Source organism: Pleurodeles waltl, chromosome 1_1, assembly GCF_031143425.1.
Source record: "Pleurodeles waltl isolate 20211129_DDA chromosome 1_1, aPleWal1.hap1.20221129, whole genome shotgun sequence".
Taxonomy (NCBI): domain Eukaryota; kingdom Metazoa; phylum Chordata; class Amphibia; order Caudata; family Salamandridae; genus Pleurodeles; species Pleurodeles waltl.
Window position 1 is genome coordinate 487,921,175 of NC_090436.1, and position 15,214 is coordinate 487,936,388.

General features: G+C 42.0%; 1 protein-coding gene across 1 annotated transcript in view; it reads right to left on the reverse strand.

Annotated features, from left to right (window-relative positions):
- TMEM161B (transmembrane protein 161B) overlaps positions 1 to 15,214 on the reverse strand; it is a 190,933-nt gene that overhangs the window by 108,390 nt on the left and 67,329 nt on the right. Inside the window, exons 6-7 of the mRNA XM_069224915.1 lie at positions 13,591 to 13,742; positions 6,640 to 6,700 (exon numbers count right to left, since the gene is read on the reverse strand). Of these exons, the coding sequence (XP_069081016.1) occupies positions 6,640 to 6,700; positions 13,591 to 13,742 (213 nt within the window). The remainder of the gene's footprint in view (positions 1 to 6,639; positions 6,701 to 13,590; positions 13,743 to 15,214) is intronic.

Sequence of the window (15,214 nt, forward strand, 5' to 3'; positions counted from 1 at the left end):
CCCCGAAGGTGATGCCCTAGCCTCTATATATTCGTCACCTATTCGTGCAATTAGGAGAATTTATTTCTGATCTTTATCCACGCTGATGGATCCAGCGCTCATAGAAACTAGATTATGGCAAGTGTGCAGATCTCTAAATTGGTATCTTGTTAGTGGACTGTACAAGTCCATTCCACAGAACGGGGAGGAGGATGGGTCTGTGAGGAATATGGTTAGACAGAGCCTCTACCAGAAAAGGTGTTACAGAACGTAAGTAAATTGTTCTTCTGATAAAGACTTCTAACTGCAGATTCCACATTTTGTGAATAGATACCAAAACAGCACCTTTCCGAGCTGGTGGGGCTGTGGAATCTCATATCAGGAAATCCTGCAGGATAGATCGGGTAAAGTGTTGGTCTCGAATGACCTGGCCGCCTAGACAGTAGTACTTTATGAACATGTGGAGGGATGCCTACGACAGCCTAACTGATGTCCAAAACCTGCACACCACAAACAAACTCAGTGGTAGCAGCCTTTGCTTTTGTAGAACAAGAGCACAAGCCCTCCAGTGAATGCTTTTTGGCTGGCACAAAGTAGTTCTTAATACATAAAACAATCCATGGGAAAATAGCTGTCTTTTGCACAGTGTTGCCCTTCTTTGCTCCAGTGAAACAGATAAAAGGTGGGTCACCGCATCAGTGGTTTCTGTTTCAATCTGTGTAGAAGCTAAGGGCCCTCTTACTGCCCAGATGGTAGAGCCGCTCCTCCTCCCTGGAGGGTGAGGCAAAGAACAGAAAGCCAGCCAGCTGATGGCGTGTCCTATGTGGAAGATGTCACTAGTTTCAGCAGGACTGCCAGTTTTGTATGAAGGACCTGTTTGTCCGGAAAGAAGTATGCGTTTATGATTGCAGTACGAACAAGCACTGGAGTTCACTCACTCGCCGGGCAGATGTAATGATGATGAAAAACACTGTTTTGATAGTCCGTAGGCATAAAGAACAACAGTACATTGGTTCAACTGGAGTGCACATAAGGTATGTGATAGTCAAATGAAGGCCCCACTTCGGCATCCGGAAGGGTGTGAGCAGGAAAATATATATCACCCCCTTCAAAAATAAACTTTAACTGGAGCCACTGCCAGGCCTTCCAGGCCAAGTAAAGAGAAGAGACTAAAATGCTTTAGGGTTGGAAGGGATGAGAGTAACACAAGACAAAAAACTCCTAATGTCCTGCGTATATAGTTTTGGTGAAAGGATGCCTGGCGCTCAAAATGACACCAACCACTCTTGGAGGGAGATCAAAAGCCATAAACTGTGACAGTTCAATAACCAAGCATGAAGGTGTAGGTTTTGAAGGCTCGGGTGTAGGGCCCAAAACGGGAAGCCAGATTGGAGGACATCTGCTCATGGCCAGAAGTTCAATGCGCCACACTCTCCTGGTCCAGTTTGTGGCCTGTAGGATGATTTAAGACCGGTCCTTCTAGATCAACTTCAGTACTCTGTGCAGGATAGGTAGGGGAAGAAAGGCAGAAGGCATCTACAAGTGACAGCTGCCTTGGGAATTTCAACGTGCAAACGTTTTGACGCTACATGTTCTCAGTCGTGGCAAAAATATCAAATCCGTATTCTCCCCATTGCTGGAAGATGCACTGTGCCACCTCTGAATGCAACTGTCATTCATGATCCTCTAGGCAGAGAGTTCAGTACGTCTGCCCTGTCATTTAAAGATCTTTACAAGTATTGCACGATCAGGGAGATGTCCTGAGCGTTCTCCGCCCCCGGAGACGTCATGCCTGCTGGCACACAACCAACGACCCCATACAGCCCTGTTGGTTGCAGTATCACATAGCCCTCTTGATGTCTGTGAGGACCAGACGGTCATAATGAATGCCTTTAATTTCAAGCCAATCATTCACAAACCCAACAAGTAGATGTAGAGTTAGTTTCTACCGTGGACCTGAGTCCTTTGATCTCCACCTCTCCCAGATAACCTCCTAAACCCAGCAACGATGCACCTGTGCACTAATAGCTCTGGGGGGTGGGGGCGGGGGGTGGGGGTGTTGAGAGAAGTGTCTGCTGCAATCTCATCTTGACAACTAAATTGAATTTGACAGGTTCCCTTGGTGCTGAGCACAACATACCTACCGATGTGTGGTGTGCAAAATAACAAAGGACTGGGATGCGGCCCAGAATCATTATCAGTGGCTGAGTTTAATTCAAACATTCAATCCACCAGTTTTTGGAAGTGTTATCCTAAGTGAGAAGGGTATTTCCAGACATGTTCCAGTGCACACATGATCACTGTAAGCAACCTATAGCTGGCTGATGAGCCCTAACAAGGGTGTCACAGCTCCTTGCTTGTAGTGTTCCGGTTCAGGGAGGACCTAACTTGGCAATTGGAATGGACTGTTCCCACTGAAGCAGGGTCAAGCCTGATTAGCATATGGTTGGGTTCAAACTGAGGTGTCATGGTGTGCAAAATAATGATGGACTGGGATGTGGCTCTGAGTAATTACCAGTGGTAGAGATTAATTCAAGCATTCCATCTATCACTTTTTTGTACTATTCAGCATATTTAGGACACAGCATTCATTTAGAAGCGTGTGCTTAAAATGTGAATATTCAACATAAATTCACTATTCCTCTGACCACTAACCACAGCCAGTTCATGGTTTATGCCCTGTTCAAGGATAGAGTAGCACTCCTAATAAAAAAACTGTCCACAGCAACATTCTGTTACAGAGGGCTGATATAGCTGTAGATTATGGTTAAACATGAATACATTGACTTATAAAAAAAAATGTTTAATACTGAAGCAAGGTTTATATCTTCAATACTCTAGAGCAAACTGAGACCAACAAAATTGCCAACTACTTCAATATTTTGTCAATGACAAGAGAATGAAGACTGAGGCTATTTCAAACAAGTGCATAGTTGGGAATTTAGTGTGTATATTGAGAGAAGCTCTGAACAATTCAATAACCTCACTAGATTTACTAACATTCAAAATGCCATAATTGAAATACTGGTCTTGACACTAAAACTAAATCTCACTACATTTGTTGTAAAATATCTGTGCTTTTGATTTTTCTTTTCTTCGTGAGCAGTAGACTCATGGCACGTGAAGATCTGTTGTGGTTAAGAAGGTGGAAAAGCAAACCTAAGATGCCTTTGTTAGCAACCAAAAATGCAGCAATGTGTACGCAAATGGACTGACAACTAGGTAGAGGTCCACAGAAATTGTGCTTAGTTTTAGTCTGAAGGCAACCTGAAGTATCGAATGAAACAGATCATGCTGTTTTTTGGGCTAAACCAAAAAAAGTGTAAAAGTGGGACGCTGGCAGACTTAAGACTATAAGCTAGACTTTGCCACAAAAGAATCAACTGTTGTCACTTCTGGTGGTCTGGTCACTTTTTATAATTCAGGGGGTGGTGAAGGCACTGGGAAAGAAATGATACAACATTTAAAAACATCTTGCCACAGCAATAGAATCTGTTAGGAATAATATAAATTATATTATTTTGTAATAATACTGTCCTGTTGTCCCAATGGAAAAGCAGGACAAATGTTCCAAAATGCTTATTTGCTCACGTTTATCATATGAACATTGGCAGACCCCACTGAGTTATCCAACAGAACTCACCATGCACACATTATCGGACAGTATGATCAACTGCAAAACATATCTTTTGAAGCAATTCTTACTCTAGAAGAAGAGCCTAATGACTACTGAGCCCAGTAGCTAAATCCCAATAAGCAACTGACTGGACATTGTACTACCGAGCTCAACATTATTTCAAAGTTTTCTCATGACAGTGGAAGGTGGGTGTAGGAAGTTGGGTTCTAGTTGCAGCACTGCCCACCTCACCCCTCTTTTATGCCTGGTATTTGATGCAACTTTGACTGAAGCACACTGGGTTGCTGCTAACCAGGTCCTCAGTGCCAGTGTTTCTTCCCCAAATAAAGAAACCTGGTTACTTGATCCTCAAGTGGCCAGGCTTTATAGTACTTCTGTAAGTCCCAAGTAAATTGTACCACTGGTACCTAGGGCATGGGTACTGAAGAGGACCCTAAGCACTGCAGCACAACTTGTGCCACTCTAAGGGACAGAGCACCAACCTCAAGCCATTGCAGGCTGCGGGACAAGGTGCTCCCTAAAAGTGAAAACACGACATGGCACATGGTCTGAGTTCCATGTCCCCTTAACACTGCTTGCAATATTTGTAAGCCACCTGTACAGTAGGAATTTCAGCCCTAAGGCAGAGTGCCTTATATTACATGTATGAGCATAAGTACAATAGCAAATGTGTCCCTAACACGGCTCTGTCGATTCTTAGACATAGTAAAAGTGCAGGGAAGCCATTTTAAACACATGCTGGACACTGATCAATACGAGTTCCCCAGCTACATGATGGCTTCTCTGAAAATAGGGATGTTTGTTATCAAACCACTCGTATTTATATACAGTGTCACTGATTCCAGTTATGGATTTATTAATACATGCACCCAGAGGGCACCTTAGAGGTGCCCCCTGAAAACCTACTAACTGCTGGTTAGCTCACTGACCAGTTCTGTCCCATCTGCCACCAACAGACAAGAATCTGACCAACTAACCAACTTCCCGCTCAACTGCCCACGCCCTGCCCCCTTCCTCCCAGGGTGAGAACCTTCGCTTTCTGGAGGTCAGAAACAAAGCAGGTCTGGACAGGGTGATCTGCATTCCAAGACAGGGAGCTCCAAAGAGACCAACCCCTTTAATATGCAGATCTGGCCTTCAGAGGAAGATGCCAACCCCCTTGCCCCAGGGCCCATCTGGTACCTAGACAGGCAGGGAAATTAGCTATGCAGGAGGTGTGTTACACTTCCAGACTGGGAACATCCCTAGGGTCTAGCCTTGAGTGGACACGACTTAGGAAATTTCACCATCTTGTGTGTGCTGGAATTTAGGAACTCTGGAAAGGGTGATGCAGACTCCCCACAGGAAGTGGTCATCTAGAAGGCGTAGTGACCCCAAGGGTAAGTAGGCCATTGGATACTACCCTTCACACCCTAAGGGGACCCCCTGATACCAAATCCTCAGTTCTGTGATGGATAAAAAAGAAGGAGTGGACAAGAAGCCTACTGAACTCGAGAACCGAGGAGCACGACTGACAGTCACTGGCGACCTGCCTGCGTCACCTGACCCTCTAGAAGCAAATTACCTTTCCTGCCCCTGTAACCTCCAGAAACTGGGAGAGCTACCAGTGCTTCGCAAATCACGAAGAAGAACTCTCTTGTGGTAGCGGAGCTGCTCCCCTCCATCTGCAGGCAACCAAGAAAAAATGTGAGGACCAGGACCGCCAAAAACCCAACACTGGACATCACCACTACTCCCGAGCCAGCTAGACCGTGCTGATGTGGGCCAACAGTGTCAGCGTGGTCCTCAGGTCCTCCAGATCGACAAGGCCCATCTTGAGTGTGCCCATTGTGGACTTCACAATGGAGACTCCAGCCTGTTTCTCCAGACACCTCTACAACTGTAAGTGACCAGGAGACAATGACCCAACATCCCAGCACACTTCTGCACCCAGACATGGAGAAGAGGACCAAGGGTGTACCCACGCCTCCCTGCCTGAGACATGAGCCCACTTGTTGGCTAGGTCGGACTCGACCCCTCAGGTCCACACCTGCAGACTGTTTCTGCGGGCCTCCCTGCAACTGCCAGGATCTCCAGCACCAGACCAGAGGTCAGAAGACACCACTGCAGCTACACCCCACAGCCTGAGGAGTGGACTGACAGTGTCCCTACGTGCCGGAGGACTTCAAGGTTTGAGCACCCCTCTGGGTTCCCCTGGACTGATCTTCCAGTCCATCCTTGCAGCAACTTTGTAACAGGACCGATCCCCATAGACTTACACAGGGTAACCAACGCTGAACTGCACCCCTGCACTCTGACACCCACTCCCTCCTCCCCCCCCAGTGCCACCCGAGGTGACCTGCTAGTGTGGCCTTGGACCTTGCCTCATACTTACCTGAAATCAAGGAGATTGGTTCCGTAAGTCACTGTACTCTACCTGTGTGCAGTATGTGTTCTTCCTCCATAAGATAACATTACCACATCTGAAAAATGCACTAAATGTCAACTTTTGAAATTCCTAACTTGAAAAGTACTCACCCGACTCCAGTGATCTTGGTATCAACGTTTATATAAAAGTATGTGTTATTTTTTTATAAATTGGTATTGGATTCCTTTATTTAGTGGGTCTCACTTACTGTAGAAATATGTGCCTTACATGCTTAGCACTACCCTCTAATATGCCTAACTGCTCGCCCACACTACACAAAAAGAGAGCATTTGGGATGTCATTTGTGCCTCTGTGATACCTATGCAGTTTGTTTAGACTCTGCACAGTTTTGGTCCACTATATAAAGAGCAAGTGTCCTACCGTGGCAACCTGCTACTGAAGCTCTGTATGACTATTTGACCTCTAGGATCTCTTGTTGCTAAGAATTGTAAAAAAACCTCTCCCCACAACACACACACAATATCATTGTTAAGTAACAAACAACTGAAAGTTCACTTTTATTGGAAATCAAATGTTGCCTGCAGTTGCCAAAGCTACTGTCAAAATTAGACCTATGTTTTTACACCTCTGTGTTTTACAAAGTAAAAACACTTACTGGGAATCCAGGCCTTGCTTTTCAAGAAACTGTATGGCGCCATCAGAAAAATTTGTAAATCCTGCAGTATAAAAATATTTACTTTACATTTTCATTCTGAATATTAATTGGATTTACTTTGAAATGTGCATCAATTTAAATAATTTCCAAAGTGAGCAAGAAACATTTTCATTTGCCAATTAACTGTCAGCCTTTAAACGTAATATGCAATTTAGATATTATGATCATACAAGTCATGTGGTGTGTTAATGCAACTACTGATCCCTTAAATTATAAAGATGGAACTTCTCCAGCAAAATGTACATTGGTTACCTTTCCGTTCATGACAGATTCACATAGTGCTAGCTTGAAAACAATGTCAGAGTTACAAAATAAATATGCCTCTCTTTTAAAGTAAACCCCTTTTACCATCTTGTTCTTCCCACAGGAAGAAGGATACTAGTTCCCAAGAAATATGGTTACAGGACAAACATCTCATCTAATATTCACCCCATCACTGATGTCATTCCAATGGTGACCTTCGACTTATCAGAGTAGGGTGGATCTAATATTGATCCACTTTATCAATAACAATCATGTAAGACTGTAAAAGATTCTAAGCCAAAGACATACTAATCTTGAGTTCCTTTTTTCATTCCTATTAATTCACAAAACATTTCTGTGAACATGCACTTTTTTTTTTTTAATATTACTAGACGAGAGCCAATCCCGCCATGGGCAGTCATAAGATGCAGAAACAAGAATCATAAAACAAAACAAAAAAACACACACACAATTTTATCATTTAAAGGACAAATGGATAAGTAGTGCACATTCAAAAAAACATTTTGCCATTTCTCCTAACATTCCTTCCGTTAGTACTAACTAAACAGGTATACTCTTTTGTACGCTTCACAAGGACAAATGCCAGATTTTAGATCAATCAACAAAATCAACAAAGGCTCCAACAATGTTTCAGCTGGATGACTAATCTTGATAAAATATACTTTCCTGTGCCAAACCTAACAATGTTATTTAGGGGAGCCACAAGAATCATCTTCCTGTTTTTAAAGGACAATAAAGCTCACCACACTTCGTGACAGCCTTCATTGTACGGTTCTACTTCACCAGTACCCTATTATTGCAAGGTAGGTTCACTGTGAGCTCTTTTAAAGAATACAGTCCTTAAATGATCTTATGTGATGAAGATTGAAGAATTAAATCTGCATTTATGTTACTGATTATAATTAACTTAATTTACTAATTCTGTCCTACGCAAGGTTAAAAACATTTCTGGGCCAGCCTATGAAACATTAGTGAAAGACATCAGACTGAGGATAAAAATTATGGTTACTACCAATTCTTAATCACACACGAAAGCAATGATGTGTCATCATACAGTTGCATTACAATGGGAAGGAGCCTTGGGTGTTCGGAAAATACTGCCAGGTGGCTCACCCCACACACTATTTTATCTACAGTTTGTGGAATTCAAGAGAACAATCCACCAGAAGCCATAATTTGCTACCTGGGTTACACAGAAGAAAACTGGATCTGCCCACTCAACATCTAAGGTATAGAGATTTAGATATTAAAAATTCGAGGATCCATCAGATGCCTTCACTTACTACAGGCTTAGAGCAGATACGGTTGTCACATAATATATAGGTAGAGGAAAATGAGAACTGTATATCCTGTTCTAGAGAGAATTTAACCCAATAATAGAAGGTAATATGAATGCCAACATATTATTCCAGAACTGGGGGACAAAAGGGACAGTGCTATAGATAATATTGGTGGGACTCAGCTGGGGTTATTTATAAAATATGAATACATGTTTAAAGAATATATGTGATCTTTAAGATACAGGTGCCTAGGCTGTCATATAAATCTAAAGTATGCTTCAAGATAGAAATTAACATAAAAACAACAAATACTCAGGCACTGAATGTGTGATTGATTAAAAGTTTGAACCTCCAGAATGGGGGTCATATGGATTTTACATTCAGTAGATTCGTTTTTAGAAAACACCTTGTGTGGGATACAGGACCAAAACTATTCTTCATAACATTCTCCCTTCAGTGCTTCAATGCAAACTGCCTTAATACGGAAGGAACTACCAGTGATGGGGATAGCCATGTTGGCATCGAAGAGGAGTGTCAGAAAATGCAAAGTATTATGTACAGAGCCATTTTAGCATTTAGGGGCATATTGGCATCTTTCCTTTAGTTAATCATGTTCTACACCGTCTTCCAGTACTTACTCAAAGCTTGGAATTTCCATAAAATGTAAACTATATTGCTTCCTGGGGTTCCATATTGCCAACACTAGGAGTCTAGATATATGAGATCTCTGTAGTGTGGCTGGCAATGAGTGCCACTGCTGGACGATCTTAAAGTACCTCAAATGATAACACACCTCTCTCAAGCTTTTTTTTGTGTGTTCCTTCAGCATTGATTCCCAATCCAAATCCAAGAATTGAGTTATCAAGTGTGTTTCCCACCGGTAATGCAGAACAGATGAATTCTCCTGGGAAAAGAGATTATCCTTTAGGGTTGAGTAGAGATGCAATATTGTCCCTCTGTGTTCCTTCTATGTTTGCATGCAATAAAAAATGAGGGATCTTGGTAAAGCAACAGTATTAATGACTGACAAATTAAAACAATAGCACCACATACAAGTCAAGCTGAGAGGGCTTACCCTAATGTGAGGGCCTCTGCACTCTGGTAGAAAGAAAAAAAAAACACACAGAAACTACAAAAAAACCTCATGTCCAGAGGACCAGCTGAAAGAAAGGGGCTGAGGAAGCTGCAATCTGGAGGTGACAAGAGAATACCTGAAACAGCAACAAGTGGATTGAGGTACGACTGAACTATATGCAGTTCTACGTTTCACACGAAGGAAACCTTGAGTAGAATTTCACCACACTCCTTGCTCCACCATTATAAGTTTTGGTAGCTAGGTGGAGTAATTCCAGTGCAGAAATAGCTACAATGGACTGTTTTGGGAACTTTTTGAGTAAATTTTGTCAACCTTGTAAACCATAACCATTGATGTTGCTCTGAAAACTTGCACAGGAAACTAGTCCAGACATCAATTCCATACCAAACGGGAAACTTGGGAAAGGACTGGGCAGAAGAACATTTGGCTAACTTCAAGTATGAACCACAGGAAGCAGCTCAGATGTAGCATATCCATCTACTGGGAGCCTTTAGTTATTGTTTAGTACTGCAGGGATGTGGAATTCCTATCGCCCGACGCCCGGGACATCTTGTTTGGGGTCAAGGGCAACAAGTTTGTATGTTTACTTTGTCCTTGGGACAAGTAGGCCCAACCCACTGCAGCACAAACCCTTTGGCTGCCTGTTTACAGAGAGTGGAACTCTCTGCAGTTGAGGTAATGTGTTTCCAAAAAATAATGCTGTTCGAACTTGTATTTATGGTTCATTATTTGAAAGCCTTCATTATTAGGGTGAGTGCTGTAAATAAATGTTTTAAGGTCACACTTGACTACCGACGTTGGTTCCAGTACAAAAAAAAAAATGTATATACACATGTTTGAAAAGTTTAGGCTATGAGGCTAAGTATAATGCTCCCAGAATGCTCTCTGATTAGATGCAAATAAAGTGTCATTTAGTAAAATGTGTTGATGCATGCTAGTATTTCCCAAAAATATTTCTAATGGAAAATCAGTGTAACCATTTTCAACACGAATATGGGAAGCATGAAAATAAACAAACACTGACAAAGCCAACTGATCTGACATTTTTATAAGTCTTTTAGTTTCATCAATGCGTGTCTTGTTTTGACATGGCTTTTGTAACACTTTATTGTTGTGGGAGCTACCAGGCCCTCAACATTGTAACAAACACTGGCAAAAAAAAACCAAAAGGTTTTTGAACTCTAAAAGCACACATTGCCACCAGTGGCATGACAAAGGCCCCGCAGCCGCCCTCCAGGGGGCCCCTTCAGCACAGCACCTGCCCTGAGTAAGTCTGGAGAGGGGGCTCCTCCATGTTCTTTGCAAAGGGGCACCCTCCAGTTTCGTTACGTCACTGATTGCCAGTGTAGTTCCTGACACTGAACAAAACTACTTTGTGTGCCAATACGCTCCTTGTGGAAGAGCAGAATGCGATCACTCACAATAAAGCCAGCCGAAAGAGAGAGAAATAGAAGTTTAATAAAAACAAAATGTCTTTGTTAACACCAGACCTAATTAGGGACCGAGACCCACATTAGGTAGCTTTTTGCATGTCGCAAACAGCGACTTTCGCTGTTTGCGACGTGCAAAAAGCACATTGCGATGCACAAACCCAGTTTTGCGATTCAGTAACCTGGTTACCGAATTGCAAAACGGGTTTGTGACTCGCAATTAGGAAGGGGTGTTCCCTTCCTAATTGCAACTCGCAGTGCAATGTAGGATTGTTTTGTGACTGCGAACGCGGGCGCAAACCAATTGCAGTTTGCACCCATTTCAAATGGGTGCTAACACTTTCGCAAAAGGGAAGGGGTCCCCATGGGACCCCTTCCCCATTGTGAATGTCACTGTAAACGTTTTTTCAAAGCAGGCGGTGGTCCTGCGGACCACTGCCTGCTCTGAAAAAATTTAACGAAAACGTTTCATTTTCCGTTTTTGTAATGCATCTTGTTTTCCTTTAAGGAAGCAGTCACAGACATGGTGGTCTGCTGTCTCCAGCAGGCCACCATCCCTGTGAGGGCCACTATTCGCACGGGGTCGCAAATTGCGACCCACCTCATGATTATTCACTAGGTGGGCATTTGCGAAGCCCTTGCGAATCACAGATGGTGTCAGGGACACCATCCTACATTCGGATTTGCGACTTGCAATTTGCGGGTCGCAAATCTGAACCTACTTTCATGTGGCCCCAAATTCTTAAAGAAAGTCACAAAAGTGCACCCATGGTATATGTCGTACCCCTATAAAATATTTGTGAACTGTATTTTAGCATGGGTAGATACGCATGTGTAAATTTGCTCATGTGAAAATCTATTGAGCATTTGCAAGTTCATTTTCCCTCCGGCCACTTTCTTCCCAACCCTGGAAGAAGTTCTAATTCTGCCATTGTCAGGAGTAAATGTCCAACCTTTCTTATTATGGGAAAATATTAGAGAGAAGCTGGTGAAAATCTTTAAAACATGCAGGTTAGTAAGTTTGCAGACTCAAAGGCATTCCAGCCCTGGAACTATTGCTTACTCCTTCCTCCAGCCCCAGTATGCAGATCTGCAGAAAGGTGGCAAAATAAGGAAATTGCTACAGTAGGGATTGAAACTGCAAGTATTCAAGCCCTACTATGGTAGTAGCCCTGGCATAATCAGAGAGGCTATTATCAGAGCTCTTACATAATGAGATTGCTGCCATAATTTGTCGCCACACTACATGGCACCAAAGGGACAAGTAGATCTTTTTACAGGACAAGTAGATTTGAGAAGCAACCTGTCCCCTGGACAAGTAGATATTTTAATAAATTCCACACCCCTGGTACTGCCATGCTCCCTAAACTAGATACATTAGAGTGAGATATATTTCAAACCCCAATTATAAGGATGGACTGATAATGAAACCAAAAGCCCTTAATGACTCCTGTACTGCATGTAGTTTCAAATTCCTGCTATCCAAGAGAAAGGCAGTTTTGTGGAACATTATGTGCAATAATGAGACATGTTTTTCAAATTTCTGATGGGGAAAAAGTTATTCGGGAAATTCATCTACAAAAAATATTTTAAAAACATAAATCCATATTTCTCAAATGAATGTCAAAACAACAAACTACATCACACTACGATAAATGTACTGGAATGTTTAAAAAAAAAATAAAAAAAAAAAAAAAAAAAAAAAAAAAACAGCTACATGAAATGTTTACGGTCCCCAACTCATCTCATATGTCCATTTTTGTGTGTCTTGCTCCCAGGGACTTTGTCCTATTCACACCCATCTTCCCTCAGTACCTCATGCGATTCCTAGCGACAAAGTTAATGTTGCAATTACATACCTACCCCAAATATCCCCGTGTCAGGTTGGTTACTTGGGTCTTCACATAACACTATCCAGACACATGTTTCTTTGATTACGTGCCTTCATGTGCTTGCCACAAAACATCAAACTGACAGCAGCCCAATGCAATGCATTCTAGTGTCCTAGAGGACTGGTGGGAGTGCCAGATAAGTAAATGAGTGGCTTGGATGAGTAGCAACCGAGTAAAACCAGTATGCGTGTACCCTCTACAGAGAACAATCCAATCTGCAACTCAAATAAGTTGCAATTAAAATACAAATGTTCCCCAACCAGGGCCAGCAGTACTGCCAGCCTTTGTCTATGGATTCTGCTAATGACCCACCCTGTCTCTGACTATGACATTCTTGCTGTGTGAAAATTAAGGCCCAGAAACAAAGTCTGTAAGAGTCTATTGTATATGGGTAGTTCTAAACCTTGTTTTGTTTCAGCAGATGACTCAATCCAGCAGATTTGGCCTTCCATACTATTATCTATAGTGGATCCACAGAATCTCAGAGGGTTTAGCTTGTTTAGTGAATAGGATTCTGTAAGGAAAGTCCCACACATGCAAAGTCAATGGTGGCCCGGGAACTGATTTCCAATTAGTCTGTAGTATTTTTAATTGGGTATCCAGAAACAGCTTAAAACACAATTGTGCAGAAGAAAAATTGCTCAGAGAAGGAAACAAGGGTATCAAAATAGAAGTTATCTTCTCTTCTTGCAAAACCACAGTAATAAACAAATGACAAGGGATGTGCTGTATAGCACACTTGGTTTCAATTCTTAATTCTACTATGGAACAGACTTCCTTCAACAAGATCACAAAACAATACCAAATAGCATGAAAATTACATCAGATATACTAGCAACTGCCTTATTGTTTTTTTAACTACATAACAGTGTGTAAAAGATAACATTTTTTTCTAGATAAAGCGGCAATGTGTAACAGTCAAGTCTTACCAGTTTCAAGTCCAAATTCTAAGTAGTTTTCAGTTACAATTAGGATAGCCATTGCCTTGACAAAGAAGAAAAATCCAAAGGTGACACAAACTGATCTTTCACCTCCATCTTCAAGTTTGAAGTAGTGCGTGGTCAATGAGAACAGTATTTTGCTTCATGAGAACTCATTCAGGAAAACAATACTGGCAAACACAGCATTCTTAAAAAGAGCAATCATTTTCTTTGCTGTGTTTCACATAGTGTACATAGCAGGATGTGTGCTAACAGATATATTATCAGTTAGAGTATCGTCAATAATTGTGGAAATAAAAACTCAAATGGACACCACTGGTCTACACCATTTTAAAATTGAAATAAAAAAGAATATGTATTGGCATTTTGATGTGTATAACAAATCAGTTTTAAGAAAGAAGCCCTACAATAGGTACAAGCGCAGAAGTTGAGATTACGAATGAATACATCATTTTCCTGCTACAAATTAGCAATTTTAAATAGAAATATATCTTTAAAAAAACGTACGCAGAACATATCAAGAGCAAAAAATGGAAGAGAAGGGCAGGGGGCACGTGCCCCTGAAGCCTGGAAACCCAACTTGGGAACATGGGGGTAGAAGGGTTAAAGAAAGTGGAAATACTATGGTGCACATAAACAAGCAAAATTATGAGCAACAGCCAGAAGCACTATTCTGAAGCAAACACACAAAACAATATAAAGGCACATTATATTAACTTTTGCACTGACAATACTGCTCTCTCTTCAGAACAGCGTACGCAGCTTTTTTTTCATGGGTTTATTCAAGGTCTGCAGACAAGGCAACCAAGGAGTTTAGAGCCACTGTAGGAAAGATGGTAACAAGGTTGTTCCTGGCAGGGCTCCACCAAAATATTTCATTAAATGAAGAATACACAATTAGTGTTTAGACCAGGCTTCTCCACTGTGTCGTTCCTGGGCTACTGGTAGTGCCCCAGCTACATACAGGTAGCTGTTTTACACATGCTGATAACTCTCTGCTTGTTTACAATGGGCCTGAAGTGTGTGCGTGCAGTGGTGTAGGGGGGGTAGCCCTCAAGGCCACTTTCTAAAGAAGAACCCAGTTTCTATTACAGGAACAAAAGAGCTTTTGGACAACATGGTGTCATACTTGGGGGAACAGAGCACTAGTACAGTGCATTCCATGCATCTCTTCCACCTCACAACACAGTCGTCAAGAACAGCCCATAGGTCAGGACTGTAGCTATGGCCTTCACCCCCAAATCCCTTTCATAGAGATGACACAGTCACCCCCCCCCTTGAATTAACATTTTTAAGGCACACTTGCACAATGAGCTACAACTAGTGCCATATTAAGGGTGACCAGTGGGTTCTACTAGGTGTTTTTTTATTTTTACCATGGACTATTCAGCACATCCATTTCAGCATACTAACTTAGGCGTTACATTTCAATGAGGAAAAAGCACGTTTCACAAAAATGAGCTTAGTAGCTCTACGTTAGAAAGGAGATACAAAGAAGGCACTTAAAAATATGGGGGAAATCCATCTTGTTAGGCATGTTCTCCTCAAGGCAGATTAGGTGATAAGGAGATATCTAACAGATGCTTCTCTCTCCAATCGGTTATTGAAGGGC